A 20,166-nucleotide genomic window follows, 5' to 3' on the forward strand; every position below is an offset into this window, starting at 1 on the left:
CAGATGCATTTATGACTTGAAATCCGCACCTGATTGGAGTTCTTTATAGGGAGCATGCTCGCAGTAGACCAATGAGAGCCCGCTACACTTTGAATCGTAATTAAAGTAAATTTTTTAATGCGAGTCCTATGGAAGCATTCAATTCGTATAAATAAGTATCAGTTTTACAATCAAAATCCTTATTGGTCATTATAACTTTCACATTCCTTGCTTCCCTTCTTTCCTCGATTATGGAAGCAAGTGACTGCCAAATGTTTGAATTTTAAAAGCTGCTGAATTTTGAATCGGTAAATATAAACACCTTTGAATTCATAACATTAGAAATATTGCACTTTGAAGACAAGGACAGCTTGTCCAACTTGACATTGTGTATCTGACTCAGAGAATATTTGAAATCGTGTTTGTGAAATCATACAACTTGAAATTAGAAATTTCAATTTCAAACAGGCTTGTTTTCCAGGTATAAGATTTAAATGTTATAAACTCAAAGGTGATTACATATCCATACAAATTGCAACATAATGGCAGTGATTTGCGCCCCCTCCTTCCTGCCCGGTGGGGGGCTGGACCACAGCGGGGGGCCAGTCGCAATGACATTATCTTCTGCGTGGTAAATGTTACCAAGTCACTAGAGGTTCATCGGGACTCAGATGAGTAATAGAGGATCCAATCTGCAAAATATGAAAACGGCACCGATAATAATGTATTATAATCATAATTAATGGTACATAGGAGAAGGCTATGGTAAGGTCATTTGAAAGTTACGAATTACCTATAACAATACGTGTTGTTTTATGTTGTATAACACACACAAAGACACACACACACACACACACACACACACACACACACACACACACACACACACACACACACACACACACACACACACACTTAGGATTTGCTTTGGGAAATGTATAACCTTTTTTAATACCTTAAACACTTCCTTTGTCTTTATTTTCAGCCGACAGGTGTGGGAGTCATTCCTTTCACTTACACTCCCCCACTGTTGGAATGGGCCAACTGTTTGGCGGGGGTCCTACACACAAACACACACACGTATGCACGCACACGCACGTGCACCATCAAATACACACACAAACAAACACCCACTTGCACACTCAAACACACACACACACACACACACACACACACACACACACACACACACACACACACACACACAGACATGCCCACATACACGCAAACAAACATAACTGCACACACACACACACACACACACACACACACACACACACACACACACACACACACACACACACACACACACACACACACACACACACACACACACACACACACATACCGCCTCATTAACATTTGAGTCACTTTGTGTCATTAGCAACGGCGCACAGCATGTGAGCATCACACTGTTTCCTTGACACGTATACAAAACTGTTAAAGATCGCTAATCACGACTGACACACCGAAAGGGTATATTATTAGAATCACATGTGTCATCTCGTTCAACAAAATAACTAAAGAAAACACAAACTTAACAAATGAATCAACAAGTACGCATCAGACACAATCACCATTAAAAGTTATTGTTCGTTCACTGTATCAATGTTAGCATGGTTATTATATGGGGGCACGCTGGTCTTAATTATAAGACAGCAGGGGGTGGGTAAGGTTGGGGTGGGCCCAACGCAAGATCGAGGCCAAGGTGCTGACCTTCTCCCCCCCCCCCCCTCCCCCCCACACACACGCACGCACACACATCCTTTCCCCTTCTCCGAGTCATTCCTCTCTCCACCAATCACGTCGTCCGCTGGGTCGGGGTATGACGGGGGATAGGGTCGGGGCGGTGGGGGGGAGGCCTTGAAGTATAGGGTGGCTACTCAATTCATCGTTTTGTTGTCAAATCTCGTTGGTGACCGAGACTGCGACGGAGAAACCTTGTTTGACGGACAGAGTGGGGAGGGAAATCTACAGACGCGCCACATTTTCCCTTCTTCGGTTTGAGCTCTCAGGCCTTTTGATTTGAACAAGGAGTTTAAAAAACTAAAATGACCTTGACCCAACTGTGCTACGTGTGCCTCGCGGTGCTGCTTGGATCCCTCGCGCTTTCCCGAGTGGACGGCGCTCCCCAGTCGGAGCGACTCGGAGAATACCTGGAGACGGAGGAGGTGAGTTCGGAAGAATTCGATAAATAATTGCATTTTTTTTTTGCATTTTTCAATATTTAATAGTGTGTTTAATTGTGTAGAAAATATTTTATTTTCTAAAAGATTTGCTTTACTTGCTGTGGGCCGGAAAATGGATTCTCTTAATTTTCCTGAAGTCTGTTGAATGGATTGGTTTTGTTATTTCATTTTTACCAAGCTTTACATATAGCGATATAAATGTTTGTGTTGGGTCCAATTGTTTTGTAGGCTAAATGTATATTTGCACTATACCAGAATCTATAGGCCAACTCACTCAATCTTAACCATATTTACCAGCCATTTCGCTTTAACATAGTTTTATCTTCTTTAAAAGGACCTTGCTCGAATGCTCTTACTGGACTATCTGGCTGAAATGGCCCCTGCCCGCACCAACGAGGTACTACCCGAGGAGGAGGTGTCGGGGATCAGGGAAGTGATGCGGCGCCACCTGGCCCTTTCCCAAAGGGAGCGCAAGGCAGGCTGCCGGAACTTCTTTTGGAAGACGTTTACATCTTGTTAGTGCTTTAGACATATTATACATTATACAGAATTTATTATTGTGGCGTCTTTTTAATACATATTTCATTTACAATTACTAAAGTCTGTTATTCCTTTTTTTTTCAAGCAATGTTACTGTTTAGTTTGATGGAAATTATACTTAATTTATTATTTTAATTGACTAGACCAGTTTCACAACATGTAAAGAACAAGGATGCCGAGCCAGACCTCATTACCACTGGCCACAGCTGTATTGGGTGGAGCAAAAAGATGCACTGTGTAAAAATGATTAAAACTGAACCTAAAGTATATAAACTAAAATTAAAACAAAAACAAATTTTTAATAGGGTATTCTTTTTTTTTTTTAATGAAGTACAATCTGCATGGGAGAAGCCACATCATATAGTCATATTTCTCTCATTTCATCAAACGGTTCCTATCGCAGCTTGTGTCGAACGTACAACCCCGTGCTTCGGTAGGCTACAAAACAGAAGCCTTCAGGTGGGTGATGTCACGGGGGTTTCGTTCATGTCGCGGCCGACTTCAGCAAAGCAGGATTCGCATTGGCAGCACAAACATAAACAACGACAAACCCAGCAGGTCGCGTTGATTTACTGACGTTGGCGTGTCTAGTGTGTTAACTCATCTCATCATGGCACTTTGACCTCGGATAAGAAAATAACCTCAATGAGTTTTGACAATGTATTGTAAAAAAAAAAAGACAAGCGAGTAAATCTAACAATGTGAATGAAGGGTAACGCATCAGAAAAACAAGGATGGCACAGAGCCAGAAGTCATTGAGGTAAGCTTTTGGAAAAGATTAGCCCTTGATGGCAGATAAACACAGGACACACAAAATAAAAATAAAAAATAAAAATAAGTGTCGGACGGAAAGACCGGGTAAACAGGAAAAAGCCAAACTAAATAAATACTGTAACACAAAGAACGAGCCAGAGGACCTGGCTTCGTTACATGGCCCTCAAAATAAGTTGTCTGACAACCCTGGTTTTCTTCTGCTTTTGGCAGTTGATTGAATTTGAACTTCATTGCACCTTCATATTCACGGTAACAGTCAAGTATAAAACAGTTTGTTTTTTTAAGTAACAACGAAAAAAATAAAATAATAATAATAATTGATTTCCGGACATCTAGAAATGTTGGTTTGGCAGGAGGTCCCAAATGAAAGCCGTGCCTTGTTCTGTGTTGTACTAGCATACTAGCATCGGTTAGCGTTGAAACCAAACAATTATGTACAGTCACAGTTCACGTTGTATTTTATACTTTCTACGAGGTGGCATTGGGGTCGTTCAACGCTCATAAGTACTTTTTCATTTTTGAATACATTAATTCCATTATTTTCATATTTCAAAGTAGTTCCCCTAAAATCCAATTGTCATCCATTTATTTATAGTGAACACAGTGGTACCACACGTGTTGAACATCATATTATCTACCATTATTCATATCCTATGACCTATGACCTATGGAGGGTACAGGTGTAGACCAGGAGCCATCTGAAGAGTAACCAAAGGCAAACATCATACAAAGTAACACCGTCGCCTTCTTTGGTGAAACACCGTGGCATTCTGATTGGCCAAAGTCGGTGTCGCTGGACCCTCCTTTGAACCAATCCCAGTAACAAGCAAATGCAGTAGCTATTAGCCGTGTAGTACGCGGTGATTTGACGTTGCAAGTGGCTCCTGTGTTGGAGCCCTAGCTGCCTGCAGGTCAGGTTTTCTGAAGGCGACACTGAACCAAAGGGAACAAACGAGAAATAAAAAGAAAATAACAACGAAACTATAGGACGGTATTTTTTTAGTAAGGGACCCCGAGTCCGGCGGAAGCAAACAACAGAGTGTGGTTCACATGACAAGTCACGAGCGTGACCGTTGTGAACAGGAAACATCATTAGCGATTCTGTACCACTAGGGGGCACCAAAGAACCGAAGCCTCAAGTGTGGCCTCAGAAAAACGCGGTACATAGGGAGTACCATGATTTTGTATATATTTGTTATCGTAACTACCCCCGACTCGTTCAACCAGATCGGAATCTGCCATTATTTTGAAACTGCTTAAGAGTTGATGCCAGTGGAACCAACCGACGGCTTCCGCGGCGTGCTAGCAGTCGGTGGATATCTTGGCGGAGAGGTCCTGGATGCGGCGGGCGCTGCAGCTCTTGCACAGGATGTGACCGTCCAGCGGGTAGCACCCCCGGCCCTCCTCCTCGGAAGACAGCAGCAGGCCGCACTCCTGGATGGACACACGGACACACACACACACAGTTAACTCCTTCCCCCTCATGAATCCATTACAGCCATCCCTATCTTACCACCAGGTATAAAATAAAAAAAAGTCATTGATTGCAAATCCGCCCGATAGTGCACTCCAGTCCAACCATATGTATCGAAGGATGGATGGATGAGCCAAACCAGTGGGTACGGTCCACTGGCTGGGCTGCGCGGTTGATCTATCCATCAGTCCATTATGCATGGAGTTTTCTCATCCACATCAATCCTGGTAGTGGAACAGTGACCCTATTTTTAAAGCACCGTATTCAACCGTGTTCAAACGTGGTCCTTCACAACGCCTTCATCAGGTAAAGTCGAGTATGAGACTCACAAATCATTACCTATAAACTGTTATGTTTAACATAGGAGCATGTGAAATAACAGAAGGCCATCAAGTCTTGGCCTTAAAGGTGAAACATTATACGACCAGGTGTGAATGTGATTAGGCACTACAAGCCGTTTTGAAAGTCTGCCTCCTCTTTTGATGTCAGAAGGGGCCGATTTTCAAAACGTCCTTTAGCGGCTATTGACACTCGCACCTGGTGGTATGATGTGTCACCTTTAATGACAAACGCTTGCATGCGTGCGTACACGCGTGCGTGCCTCTCACCTCACAGACGTAACAGTTGACGTGGAAGCTGCGGTCCAGCGCTACGATGCGCACCGTCTCCTCCTGGCCCGGCTCGGGCATGATGGCCTGGCCACACACGGAGCAGCGCGGGGCAAACTTCCTGCTCCACACACACACACACACACACACACACACACACACACACACACACACACACACACACACACACACACACACACACACACACACACACACACACACACACACACACACACACACACACACAGGAGACAGGATGGAGGGTATAAGCTAGAGTGCTCTTCAGTGGTTCCGTGTGTTTGAGTGCAGGGATATCCGAAAACAAAACAATCATGATATGATACAAATTTCTGTGTAAACCGACGATAGTTTTGGCTTTGGATTTAGAGCAGTGTACTTATCTCACACTTCTCCTCGAGAAAAGTATTTCCTTTTTTTTATTCATTAGGATTTTCAAGATATCTCCTGCAGGCTGGGTTAGGGTTAGGGTTAGAAGCTGGGGTAGAAGCAGGGTTCCTAGTCTAGGTGTTTCCGTCTGTTGTGGTGACTGACTAAGTGACATATTATGTTGCTTAAGTGATGCACGTAGGCAGCTCTCATTTACAATACAGTGGGACATTGGGTCACCCAGCAAATAAAAGAAAGAAAAGTGTCAAATAGTGGGACGAATGACAATTCACGGATGAGGGGGATTAAATAAATCCCCTCCTGCTGAGAGTCTTCCACCAATCAGCACTGCAAGCCCCATCCCCAAGTTTCCTGAACCTTTTGAAAGTCCGTAAGGACGTATTTGGTGGTAAATTAATGTCCCCAGAACTTAACTTAGACTAATACACCCACACTAACTTAGACTTATACTAACTTAGACTCATGCACCCACACTAACTTAGACTAATACACCCACACTAACTGAGACTCATACTAACTTCGACTCATACACCCACACTAACTTAGACTCATACTAACTTAGACTCATACACCCACACTAACTTAGACTCATACTAACTTAGACTCATACACCCACACTAACTTAGACTCATACTAACTTAGACTCATACACCCACACTAACTGAGACTCATACTAACTTCGACTCATACACCCACACTAACTTAGACTCATACTAACTTAGACTCATACACCCACACTAACTTAGACTCATACTAACTTAGACTCATACACCCACACTAACTTAGACTCATGCTAACTTAGACTCATACACCCACACTAACTTAGACTCATACTAACTTAGACTCATACACCCACACTAACTTAGACTCATACTAACTTAGACTCATACACCCACACTAACTTAGACTCATACTAACTTAGACTCATTCACCCACACTAACTTAGACTCATACTAACTTAGACTCATACACCCACACTAACTTCGACTCATACTAACTTTGACTCATACACCCACACTAACTTAGACTCATACTAACTTCGACTCATACACCCACACTAACTTACTCATACTAACTTAAGATTCATACACCCACACTAACTTAGACTCATACTAACTTAGACTCATACACCCACACTAACCTAGACTCATACTAACTTAGACTCATACGGTGGGGTTAGTCTTCGTGTTAGTGTGGGTGTACGAGTGTGCACCTGTGGAAGTCCTCGATGCAGTGGATCTGGGAGGTGGCGTCCACGGTGAAGGGCACCCCATCCAGGCAGCAGTTGCACACCACGCAGGTGAAGCAGCGAGGGTGGTAGGCCTTGCCCATGGCCCGCAGGATGCGGTCCAGGATGGGCTTGGAGCACTTGGAGCAACGCTCCAGCGTACTCTAGTGTACAGACACGAGGAGAGAGAGAGAGAGGGAGGGAGAGAGACACAGGAGAGAATGGGTTTTTGCTTCCACACAAATCCTGACCACGACTCGCTCACCACTTTCATACAGAGGGATGACCGACCAAAGGTAATTTTCATCGCACATCGAACCTACGTCTTTTAAATGAAAACGTAGACGTTGAACATTTTCAATTGGCCACAGATGGCCATTGGCCACACATACTAAAAATGTGCCACTCAAATTAAGCTTGATTAACATTTTACACATTCGATTAGATTAGGAATTGAGGAAATTGCACAACAATTATTTTCTATTCTTCACTTCTTCTCCGTTTGCATTATCGTATCGTCTTAATGGTTGTGTACGTGCAGCAATTGTATTTATCACATTCACATCATTAGCATTTACTTGGTGACGTGTTGCCAAGAAAATGCAACAACACAAAGACGACAAAGCAAGGAGCCAAACTAAGTCGGGGCCTTGTGGCCGCAGCTCAAACCCACGATGTAGCAGCTCTCGCAGTAGCTCTTCTTGTCCAGGGCGTAGAAGGGCTTCCCCCGCAGGCGGGCGTGGCAGGTGATGCAGGTGAAGCACTCCACGTGGAACACCTGCTCCATGGCGATGCAGCCGCTGCCGTCGCCCAGCACGTTGTCCCCGCAGCGGGCGCAGCGGCCTGGGGACCCGGACGCACACGCACAAGGTCACGCTTTGGAACACACGGTGCAGAAAACGGCATGCAACACAGCAGGCGGTGCTGTTATTATGTTTGGCGTGAAGCCGTTGTTGTTTAGAACATCCACGTGGACTAAAAGGTGGGACAGTCCCGATGACACCGCTGTCCTGAATGTGGTCATCACTGGTACTGCTTTATTAGAGCATATGTGTAGACTGACGTCTGACAAGTGTCGCTTAGAAAAAGAGTCTGCTAAATGCCCTTAATATAAACATTGAAGTGGGAAATTTGCAACAAAAAAAAGGGTGTGGTCGTATAGAGGTGAAAAAGGGTTGTAGAATTTATTACAAAAAAAGGATGAGTTTGTTCCACTCAATATGTTTTTTCTCCCCTTGGACTAACCTCCACGACAAAGTTGCGCTGCTTTTATGACTTAAAAAAAGGAAAGCATCATCAACGTGTCCATTGAAAGAACATAGGCCGTACCAAAGTACTCCTCGACAGGGGGGTGGTTCATGTCGTACACCAGCTTCTTGGTGAGCCGGTCCAGCTCCTCTTCAGGTCTGGGTGTGGACGCCCCCTGGAGGCCACATGGGGAGACAGTGAGGACGGCTAGACACAGGGTAGATAGACACACAGGGTAGATAGACACACACAGGGTAGATAGACACACAGGGTAGATAGACACACAGGGTAGATAGACACACAGGGTAGATAGAGACACAGGGTAGATAGACACACAGGGTAGATAGACACACAGGGCAGATAGACACACAGGGTAGATAGACACACAGGGTAGATAGACACACAGGGTAGATAGACTCACAGGGTAGATAGACACACAGGGTAGATAGAGACACAGGGTAGATAGAGACACAGGGCAGATAGAGACACAGGGTAGATAGAGACACAGGGCAGATAGAGACACACGGTAGATAGAGACTCAGGGCAGATAGACACACACAGGGTAGATAGACACACACAGGGTAGATAGACACACACAGGGTAGATAGACACACAGGGCAGACAGACACACAGGGCAGACAGACACACAGGGCAGATAGAGACACAGGGCAGATAGACACACAGGGTAGATAGACACACACAGGGCAGATAGACACACAGGGCAGATAGACACACAGGGTAGATAGACACACGGGGTAGATAGACACACAGGGCAGATAGACACACAGGGTAGATAGACACACACAGGGCAGATAGACACACAGGGCAGATAGACACACAGGGTAGATAGACACACGGGGTAGATAGACACACAGGGCAGATAGACACACAGGGTAGATAGACACACAGGGTAGATAGACACACAGGGCAGATAGACACACAGGGTAGATAGATACACAGGGCACTGCTCAAACACATGGGTACGGTTGAAGACCAACTGGCCGGTCAGTCCATCAATGTGTGGGGAAAGTATGTAGCAAATCAATCTCGATTATTATTTAAAATGATCTGAAATACAGCTGGACTCGTTATCGTAACGCAGCGTGCAACCGCAGACAAAAAGAGGAACTTTGGTGAATGGTACAAACGGTACAAACAAAATGATAGTTGGGCCCTTCCTCAAACCTTATTTAACCAATCACTGCTTTGTTCTAGACTTCCCAATATGTCCCCGTGACTCGGTAAATCTGAACCCAACACATGCTTCAGTTGTCTCGCGCCACACACCGCTTGTGCGACTCCGGCACTGAATCTCTTCCCTCATGCAAAAACCCCCTGCGTTGCCACGGTGAATGTAAATGAGGCCCTCAAGACACTCCCCCCCCCTCTCTGCTGCTGTGGCTCCGCCCTCTCACCTTGTTCGTCTGGTAGGCCGGCCCCTGGCCGCCCTCCGGCCCCCTCTGGGCCCCTCTGCCGCCCCCCTGTTGGCCCGGCTCCGCCCCGGGGTGGTGCATCTCCTGGCCCTGGGGGGCCCCGGCGTACCAGCCCCGCGGGGCCCCCCCCGGGGCCGGGGCCCCGTGCTGGTGCTGGCGGGGCGGCGGCGGCGGCGTGTGCGCCTGCTCCGCCTGCCGGCCCGTCTGGGAGTAGGTGACGGGCTGCGCCGTCTTCACCTGCACGCTGAAGCGGGGCCCGGTGGGGGTGGAGGCGGTGGAGTAGGACGCCGGCACCGGCTGGGGGTAGGGCTTGGGGCCCGCGCCGGAGGAGGAGGAGGACGAGGTGTAGTAGTCCTGCTGGGGGTGGTGCTGCTGCTGGAGGTGGGGGTGGTGGTGCTGCTGCTGGGGGTGGGGGCTGTGCTGTGGGGGCTGGGCCCGTGGTGGTGCTGGGGGATGGACTGCTGGTGCTGGGGGTACTGGGGCTCGGCGGGTAGGCCCGGCCCTTGTGGTACTGGTTCTGTGAGGGGTGGGGGGGGTAGCCCACGGAGGGCCGGCTCGGCAGCGGGGGCGGAGCCACGCTCGGGGGGAGGGGCTGTAGCGGTCGGCCTGGGGGGGGGGGGCTGTAGGGCACGTTGTCGTAGAGCTGCGCGGGGAGGGGGGGGAGAGAAGAGACATGGTCAGCCTGGGGGTCTTACCGACTGCCTAGCTCCGCTCAGACCGCCCCCGGGGGGAGTGTCGCCCGGCCCACCTGTGTGTTGGGGTCCGGCTGGTGGCTGTCCAGGTCGGCCAGCATGCTGGTCAGGGAGTCGATGTCGGCGTCGATGTTGGAGCGGTGGCCCATGGCGTTGTCATGGCTACGCTGCTGACAGAAACACATATAACTCAGACTTGAGATATTAACCTAAAGTCGGTTTTGTGAGAATAGATTTCCCCCAACAACGGCTGAAGCTTTCATTATTGCGCAGCCCCCTACCCTTGGCCCGTAGCCATCCATGTGGGGGCTCCAGCTGCGGTCTTCTTTCGGGCCGTGGGGGGGAGGAGGAGGGTAGTAGTGGTCACTGGATGAATGATGAGCAGCTCCCCTGGTGGTTGGAGTGGGCATTACAAACAAGTACATTTTTTCGTTTGGGGGTTCTTTAAATATCAAATCTATTCCAACAGGATTAATGAATTAAAGGAGACATCGGTCCATCATTATCATTACCACTTCATTCTCATAATTAACACCATAATCATCGTAAACACTTCATCATCCTCATCAGTGGTCTGATTGATTGGGGCTGATCGCTCTGGTCGTACCTGTGGGTCCAGTTTGCCATGTATCTGGTGGCCTACACCACCACCTCCACCTCCTCCTCCTCCACCGTCCCCGTTCTGCTCGTAGAGGCTGTACTTGGGCCGGGCCGGGTGGCCGGGGGGGCCCTTCTTGTTGGGGAGCCGGTAGATGTCGCCCCCTGCGGTGACGTGGGACATCGGGGGGCCGGTCTGCTCGGCGGGGTCCAGGGTCCTGGGCGGGAGCCAGTGGGGCCGGACATGTCACCACTTCTGGAGGGAGACCAACACGGGCAGAGGGGGAGGCGTGAGGGGGTGGTTCTGGGGGGAGGGGTTGCAGACAGAAATCATCCGATGTTTGTTCTTATGCAGAAGTCCCAGAGACTGGAATGAGAAGGATCATAGGAATTTAATAATTGAATGAGGACCTGTTTTGACTGAAGGAAGCATGTCTGTAATGTGTGATGGCTAAACACATTCAGGTCAGTGTAAAATTACAAGTCACTGGTACTGTTATTGTGCACGGTAATAATATTAATTGGTTCATAGGAATCATTCATCGCCATGCGTCAATACGTCACAAGGATCTCGGAAAGCATTTGTTTAAGGCAAAAATAAGTGGTATGGCTGCATTCTTATACATTGCCACCAATAATGACACTCTCCAATGGATTCCCTGCCACTACTTAATGGGGCCATCTGTTATAGGCCCTTTGTCACGCGTAACCAATGGAAACCAAGTGATGCTTCATTTATTATGTTTCCAATGGCAACACGTTGACTTAACAATGGGCTTCTGGTAGAAAGACAGGAAGACAGGCCCTACTCTAAAAAGGCAAGGGGACTTCCAGCACAGGCTTCGCCGTGCTCCCTGAACACGAGTGTGAGTGTGCGTCTGTGTGTGTGCATGTGAAACCTCAACCAAGATCCATGGCATTGATATGGTCGGACAAACCGTAAAGAAACCATTAAGTGCAAACACACACACACACACACACACATACACACACACACACACACACACACACAGACACACACACAAACACAGGTGGTGTCCCCTGGCCTGTTTCTCAGCACAATAGTAATTGTTGTTCAGCTGTTTGTACTCTAGATTTCCAAATTAAGTCGAGCGCAAAAACTAACCAGAGGAAAAACTTATGCAACAGCCAGGTGTCTAAATAACACGGGGGCCACCTGGCTCGCATAATGAGTATTATTGCACGCATCCTCCAAAGGAAATAAAGGAGAATTAATAATGCAAAGCAAAATAAATAACCAAATAATGTACGAGCAGCAGCTGAAAAAAGTACTATCAGCCCGGCTGTGTCTTTTTATTCTATGCATTGATTTGAATATATGAGCTTTCCCAATGATGTTCATTTGCTGCCGATTAATATGCTATGTCTCTTTGCTTTGGTTTTGTTTTTCTACAATCAATTTATTAGGGGTGGGTAAAAAAATCCGATACGGCAATATACGCGAGACTTTGCTGGCCCGATAAAATATCGGATCTTGTTCAACTCCAAATATCGCTACTTTGATTGTGTAAAGGGGTAGTTCGGAATTTTGGACACTAGGGCCCTGATTCCGAACGTGAGCATGGTGCTTCTATATCACTGGAGACGTGTTTTTAAAACACATTTCATTCAGTCCTTCTAGTTTGCAGAGTTCGCTCGTTGCTAGGGCTAGCTCACAGTCAACGGGGCAAAATAAAACCAACCTTGCATTGCATTGCATTTTGAGGGAATTGCGGGGTCTCAGCAGCAGTGTTTATATTACTGTACGTAGGCTACGGCAGCGGCGGACTGATACCTAGGTTACCTGCCGCTGTCATTGATACAAACGCAGAGTATAGTGAACGAAGGAATTCTACAAGCGTATTAAATTAATGCATCTGCTTTTGAAGACGATTATGATGAATTTGTTGTATCCAACGAACCGTACATGTACGAGCCAGTGTTTTGATGTCAAAGCCAGCAGCAACAAGCCACAGTTGAGTCCTTTCTGGATCTCGCACTGGAAATTGGTGGAAACTTTGTGGTGCCCATCTGTACCGTTTATTTCTACAATTTCTAAAAGCATACTGAACCATCATGTTGCCTAGTCGATCAATTGCGCTTCTGTCCCACGCTTCTCTGTTTACGTTCTTCTGTCGTGATTCGGTTACAAACCTACCAGCGCATAGTAGAATTCCGCTTCTGCTGAGAAAGTAGTCCCTCGATGATTCATGCGATGTATGGTTAGTTTTATTTCTAACATTATTCTATCAACACAGACATTTAAATCTATAGTCTGGCGTTATAATTGATTTACCTCGGGTGTACTGTGGAGTGGGTAAGACTCAACCTCAACCGAGCCAGATGACGCTGCACAACATTTTGCCCTCCACCTCCCCTCGCGCACAGCGCATAACAGAGGCGATTGTGCACTTTATCTGTAAGGATGTACGCCCTTATAGCGTCGTTGATAATGCTGGATTCAGGTGGATGCTGCACACTTTAGAGCCACGTTACAAGATACCACAACGAGGGGTACATGGTGGACACAGCTGTACCCGCGATGTATGAAGAGGTGCAGAAAGCGGTTAAAACATCCCTTGGCGCTGCGCAACGAGTTGCATTGACCTGCGACGGATGGACCTCCAGAGCCACACAGTCGTATGTGACCATAACGTCCCACTACATCTCCGACCACTGGGAAATGGTTACGCATGTTTTGCAAACGAGGGCAATGCATGAGAGCCACACCGGCAGTAACATCGCGGATTTGCTGAAGAGGGCCGTGGACGAATGGGGCATTCAGGATAAGGAGCCAGCCATTGTCACCGACAACGCCAGAGACATGACCAGCGCAGCAGAGCTAGTCGGTATGCCGCATTTTAAATGCTTCGCGCATACACTAAATTTGTCTTCTCAGCGCGCACTGAAGTTGCCAGCAGTCCAGTTTACTTTATTATTTATTTGATTAGAGGAACAAAAGGGCTATTCTGCACTTTATTTTCTTATACTTTTTACTGCATGCACATAGGTATTTTATTTTCATTTGAACTTCAGTTCAGATTTCATACTGTGAAAAACTACTGTGCACTTTATTACAGTTTTCAGCTCAGTGTTTCAGCTGTAAGAAATAAAACAAATATTGTTAATGTTTCATTCATTGAAATAAAAAATAGCTGTTATGAATGAAATGGTTTTGACTCAATTTGTCCTCTGATCAATATAATCTGAAATACATAAACTCTTTAAATCGCAATATCGTGATATGTATCGTATCCCAAGTATCGGGATACGTATCGTATCGTGAGGTTCATGCCAATACCCACCCCTACAAATTATTAATATGGTTCTGCAAATGGGTATTCTGAAAAAGTTTGGTATTGCATATCAAATAATTTGTTGATAAAGGGATATTATCTTTCATTGGAGTGTTGGTCGGGTCTGGCATAGAGTACTAGTACAATTACATATTTATATAACTCCACTCACAGCTTGTACATGGGTTGGGCTTTAAATTGTAAGTGAAGCTCCGGTTTCAGTCGGAATTCAAACAAAATGTGTATAGGGTCTGAAAGTCGTTAGGAGTTGTATATGCATACGACCCAGGACATTAGCACGGTTGTTGTGTATGATAGTTATAAATCAGTGTTATGCATGATGCATATATAAAGCGCCACCCACCGTGACGTTATACTACATGTGTCCGAGAAGCATCAACCTCTTTCGGACCTCACTGGTCAAACAACGCCGCTGTCCCAGAAGAGGAGACTCCCACAATTCCACACCACCTCGCCGCCTTTCATTTTTCGTAATGTAGAAGAGTATTGTAAACAGGCACTTCGACACGACAAAAACAACGCTCCTGCGCTCGGAGCACAGTAGAACGTACTGGTTGTACGGAAACTGGAAAAAACATTACGATTTATTACTCCAGTTTTCTATTAAGTACGGTCTTATTTCAATAAAAGTGTTCAAATGGCAAAGATCCTATACAATATATATGACCAGCATTTTAAACAAAAGCGAACGATTTTGGGGTTCACGCCCCCAGTCAATGTTCAAATATTGGAACATACACCACCATTGGATTTATATTGGAAAGATTAAGGTAACAAAATCGCACCGCGACTGCTACGCCACTGACACGATATAAAACCCTTTTCACATTCCGGGATCGAGCACACCACCCACAATCCCATGGATTTCGGGCCATGACATTAATGCACAGCGGCTTTATCAGTCTGATGTATGTGGTTGGCGAGACAATGCCTGTGCATTGGCGAGGTTATGTTTTAACCGTTTCCTTCTTTCTATGAATGAGTAAAAAAAAAAACGCTGACGGCTGCAACTCTTGAATCAAATTCCAAAGTTGCGTCCCCCGAATCCTCGCGATACCTGGTTTTGTTCCATTGTTACAAATACACGTATGAATACACAAATCATGTAAGGGTGTGTACGTCAATCCAAATCAATTGGAATTAAACAATGTTGCTGCGGAAAAGCTGAAATCAACAGTAATGCATCCGGATTCCTACCTTTTTACGTAGCCACTCTTCTGTCATTCAGTCTCATCTGCAAATAGATTATGTTCAAATCGGTGAGAGACGACTAGCAGCATAAAACACACAGCCTTTTCTATACGTAGGTCCAGCGAATTGGTCGATTTGCAACGTGAACGCAAACCATCGTGTGTCCAAAATGTATTTGGGTTCATGTGGATAGCATCTAGCATGTCTGTGGTGTGTATTTACGCGACCACAACACCGCATTGAGGATCTTGATAAGATATAATGACTGCTAAATGGCTACCATTAACTTTAATCACATGTTTGTTTACTTGTTAAGATAGCACTGCCTTGAACTGCGCCTCGTCTCCGGGGCTACTTTCATAGATGTAACGCAAAGAAGCAACGCCAAAGCCACCCGCTCTTTCGCTATGTTTGCACAAACACACATTCACACTACCATTTTTATACATATATTTTTTTGCAATCGGAATATCAACAGAAGCGACTGCAAAAACAACTTTCTCCTATTTATGTTTCGTTTCGGTAACCTACTTTCTCGTGGATCCCGAGTTTGTCAACACTAACAGGCCTTCTGCAAACCACCAGTAGCAGTCGTCACCACATTCCAGCCCTGTGACGTAGCGGGCTGTGAGTGGTCACGGGCCGCGGCGCCGCTCGCGAGCCCATCTATCTTGCTGACCAGTAAAACAACACCATGGAATGCACTGAACCACAAGCTATTACAAAAACGGTATATATTACATAATATATATGATTATATTACTTATAGATGCTATATTTAGATTTGATATTTACATATATATATAATTACATTATAATTTCCATTTCTTTTTAATTTACTTATCAAAAGCGACTTACAATAAGTGCATTAAATCATGAAGCTACAACCCATGAATGCAATTATCATGCAAGTACATACAATGAATCAAGTATGCTAACTGCTTCAAGGGCTACATGTTAGAAGCAAGAGATTTATTTTTTCATTGGCCAAGCTGCAGTCTGAACAGATTACTTTTCAGTCTGCGAGGCAAAGATTTGTTGGGTTTCTGTCCTGATGCTGTCAGTGGAGAGCTTGTGCCAAACAATCAGGATTTTGCTGAGTGGCTTGCATGTAGTGAGGGAGAAGCATAGAGCGTAGTGGTGGACAGGCTGAAGTGCATGGTTTTACCATGTCCGGAGTCTTTTGCAGCACAGTAGGACCGAACCCGGGACTTGAACCAGATCCCAGTGGCCAACGGTAGCCACTGCAGGCTGTGGAGGAGTGATGTAAGTGTGGGAGAACTGGGGTGGCAGACCAGCCGGGCTGCTGCATTCTGGATGAGCTGCAGAGGAGGAAGGGCCCGTGCAGGCAGACCTGCCAGGAGGGAGTCGCAGTAATCCAGACGCAAGATGACCACAGCCTGGATCAAATGATGCATGGCCTTCTGGATGAGGAATGGACAGTTCCTCCTGATGTTGTTGAACATAAAAGTTGAAGGGCAGGTTCTCGCAGCGATGTTGACCAGCTGTCGGAGGCACCCCCGAGGTTCCTTGGGGTCTGCGTCACCGGGCCCCACAGAGTAGTCAATATTGATGAACAGTTGGTGGCTTGGAGGATCCCCTCCCTGGAAGGAAGAGCAGCTCCGTCTTGTCCAGATGGAGCTGTGTTGGTGTGTCGATATCCACAGATGTCCCGCAGAGATTCGTGCTGGAGCCTGGGTGAATTAGTAGTGTGTCATCTGCATAGCTGTGGTAGGAAAAGCCATGTGAGTGAATGACAGAACCCAGTGACCTGGCCGACAGTGATAATAGGATGGGATCCAGGAAAGAACCCAGAGGGACACCAGGGTACATTTACATATATTAGCTATATAATAGATATTATAAAATCTAATATTACACAACATGTGTTTACAGATGTTGGGTCCCTGCCAGGGAAGCCATCCGCCGGGTCCTAATCAAGGAGGTCTTGGGTCATGTTCTGGAAGTATCCGGCCTAATCTAGTCCTGATACATCTATAAGATTAAAGGTGAAGTGTGTGGAAATGTGTTGCATCCAGGAGAGGCCTACATATCTACCTAGGGAAAGGGGTCCTCTTCCATGGGGTCGCCATGTTGCAGCGCAATGTCTCTACAGTAGCTCAGAATGGACAAACGGCTATGTAGAGAAGGGTTTAGGGCTAAGAGTTCTGGGAAGGAGGGGGGGGGGGGCGTGTTATCCCCATGGCTACGACCCAATTTGATATTTTTTAGCACCGTCATTTAAGTTATAGTCATTTTAAGAATGTCATTTATCAATCTATCTATCTTTCTGTCTGATAATCGATCAATCTATTCATCCATCTGTTTGTTTATCTCTCTTCACTGCCTGCCTGCCAACTACTGACCAAATAACTAACTGACCGATACCCGTAACTACCTACCTGACCTCATGAGATTCCAATCTGCCGTCAGTCAGTGTACACATACTTCTCTCTTCACTCCAGCTCTGTTTCTCTTCTGTGGACTCTAGTGACAGACCGGTCTTACATTATTTGAAGAATGATACTTTAATTGCATTATTTTATGTAACACGGTCCAAAATATAAAACAAAGGAAAATAATTATTGTTCAAAACAATGTTTTCCGCTTCCGCTACCAAACCTTTTTTCTTTTTCTCACAGAGAGGCAAAACATCCAGGGCTACTCCCTGGGATATCCCCCTCTCTCTCTCTCTCTCTCTCTCTCTCTCTCTCTCTCTCTCTCTCCTCTCTCTCTCTCTCTCTCTCTCGCTCTCGCTCTCATCCTCTCGTTCCAGCGGTGGTCTCCTCCGCCTGCCCTTATAAGTCCAGAACGTTCCGCGGGGTTCCGGCGTGGCAGGAAGACCCAGTTTTATTGGGATCTGTGTTATTGTTTCAGGAACCCCAGGCTGTCAACACCCGGGCCGCCACTGCTGAACCCACTGAGACTGAGCGTCGTCTGCTGTTAATCACCCAAGTGAGGAATGACTTAACTATAGTGGTTTCAAAGGTTCAGTGGGTACATCGAAAGGTTTAACACTAAATTGTTGCAGACATTTTATGCTTTTTTTAAATTTCCCCTTTAGAGAATGAATAAAGGACATCTTCTCTTGTCGCATCTTATTATAAAGTGACGAAAAAAAGAAAGCACCTAATGCAGAATCCTATAACACACATCACCTTCATCACAATAATAACAATACTAATTAACTCTAGTAATACCGGGGGGCTATGGCCGCTCATTTCCACCATCGGGGGGGGGGGGGGGGGGGAGGCGTTAATGTAAAAACCGACAGGCAGCGGCGTTAGCCACACAGGAAGTAAACTATTAGCCCTGCCGGGGGCCTCAGCCAATGGGGACAGACTACGGCTTCCGCCCATTGGTCCATTACCTGTTGTGGTTATGTTCTCACTTTTCCTCCCCCGCCCACTGCATCCGCGGGCCGGCACAATGCCTGGAAGCAGCGGAGACCCACCGCGAGCCCTCTGCTTTCTACAGCGTGGCCTGCTCCCCCTTTGTCTCTGCTTCTTCTCTTTTTTCCCCTCCATTAGAAACAATTGATCCAACCTCTAACCAAACAATAGGCCCTAGGCCAAGGACATGGACACTCACACACACGCACACGCACACACACACACACACACACACACACACACACACACACACACACACACACACACACACATGCCTGCACACACACACACACACACAAACATATATGCCTGCACACATGCCTGCAGACACACACACAACAAACATATATGCCTGCACACATGCCTGCAGACACACACACACAAAATATATGCTGCACACAAAAACACAAAACACACATCCAAAAATACTGATATATGCCTGTACATACACACACAAACACACAACACCACACACACACACACACACACACACACACACACACACACACACACACCACACACACAAACACCACACACCACACACACTCACACACACACACACACAATTGTATTTATTCCTGCACACAGACACACGAATATGCCTGCACACACATATATGCCTGCACACACACATACACACATGCCTGCAACCACACACACACACCTGCAACCACACACACACACCCGCCTGCAACAACACACACACCTGCACACACACCAAACACACACACATCCATACACACAGAAGTGTATACACACACACACACACAAACACACACCCCACACACACACACACACCACACACACACACACACACACACACACAGGCATGCTCGCACACGTATTCATACACACACACACACACACATGCGCGCACGTACATGCTGACATTTAAATGACATAAAAGCTGTGTACAAATAAACACACGCAAATGCACACACAAACACACACTCAACACCCCCAGCGCCGCTCACACGCTCAGCACGTGGCTTCCGATTCCTGAAGGGGATAACCAACATGGTCATGTTTCAACCTCATGGCATGCAAACAATATCAAGGATATGAAAGGCATAGGATTACAAGATAAGCAATGGCC

At 46.3% G+C, this 20,166-nt stretch overlaps 2 protein-coding genes across 2 annotated transcripts; one reads left to right on the forward strand and one right to left on the reverse strand.

Annotated features, from left to right (window-relative positions):
• The first annotated feature begins 2,030 nt into the window (after nucleotides 1-2,030).
• On the forward strand, nucleotides 2,031-2,688 carry LOC130370509 (somatostatin-1-like). Its single transcript, XM_056576253.1, has 2 exons — nucleotides 2,031-2,150; nucleotides 2,503-2,688. Exons 1-2 carry the CDS (start codon nucleotides 2,031-2,033, stop codon nucleotides 2,686-2,688), a joined length of 306 nt encoding a protein of 101 aa, XP_056432228.1.
• Nucleotides 2,689-2,824: 136 nt separating this feature from the next.
• LOC130370267 (thyroid receptor-interacting protein 6-like) lies at nucleotides 2,825-10,947 on the reverse strand. The gene is made up of 9 exons (XM_056575977.1): nucleotides 10,855-10,947; nucleotides 10,630-10,743; nucleotides 10,312-10,524; nucleotides 9,864-10,190; nucleotides 8,530-8,623; nucleotides 7,874-8,043; nucleotides 7,186-7,364; nucleotides 5,565-5,685; nucleotides 2,825-4,916 (listed from the first exon to the last, which is right to left on the reverse strand). Exons 1-9 carry the CDS (start codon nucleotides 10,873-10,875, stop codon nucleotides 4,785-4,787), a joined length of 1,371 nt encoding a protein of 456 aa, XP_056431952.1. The 5' UTR covers nucleotides 10,876-10,947; the 3' UTR covers nucleotides 2,825-4,784.
• Between the last annotated feature and the right edge of the window lie 9,219 nt (nucleotides 10,948-20,166).

The sequence above is a fragment of the Gadus chalcogrammus genome, chromosome 17, assembly GCF_026213295.1.
Source record: "Gadus chalcogrammus isolate NIFS_2021 chromosome 17, NIFS_Gcha_1.0, whole genome shotgun sequence".
NCBI classification, from domain to species: domain Eukaryota; kingdom Metazoa; phylum Chordata; class Actinopteri; order Gadiformes; family Gadidae; genus Gadus; species Gadus chalcogrammus.

What these genes read in the sequence shown, in the direction of transcription:
- LOC130370267 (XM_056575977.1), bottom strand. Translation starts at nt 10,875, where the DNA reads ATGGATGGCTACGGGCCAAGG. An exon ending in AGCCGGACCCCAACACACAG is followed by an intron (nt 10,525 to 10,629) that starts GTGGGCCGGGCG and finishes CTCCCCGCGCAG; the next exon opens with CTCTACGACAACGTGCCCTA. An exon ending in CGGCCTACCAGACGAACAAG is followed by an intron (nt 8,624 to 9,863) that starts GTGAGAGGGCGG and finishes TGTGGCCTCCAG; the next exon opens with GGGGCGTCCACACCCAGACC.
- LOC130370509 (XM_056576253.1), top strand. Translation starts at nt 2,031, where the DNA reads ATGACCTTGACCCAACTGTGCTACGTGTGCCTCGCGGTGCTGCTTGGA. An exon ending in AATACCTGGAGACGGAGGAG is followed by an intron (nt 2,151 to 2,502) that starts GTGAGTTCGGAA and finishes CTTCTTTAAAAG; the next exon opens with GACCTTGCTCGAATGCTCTT.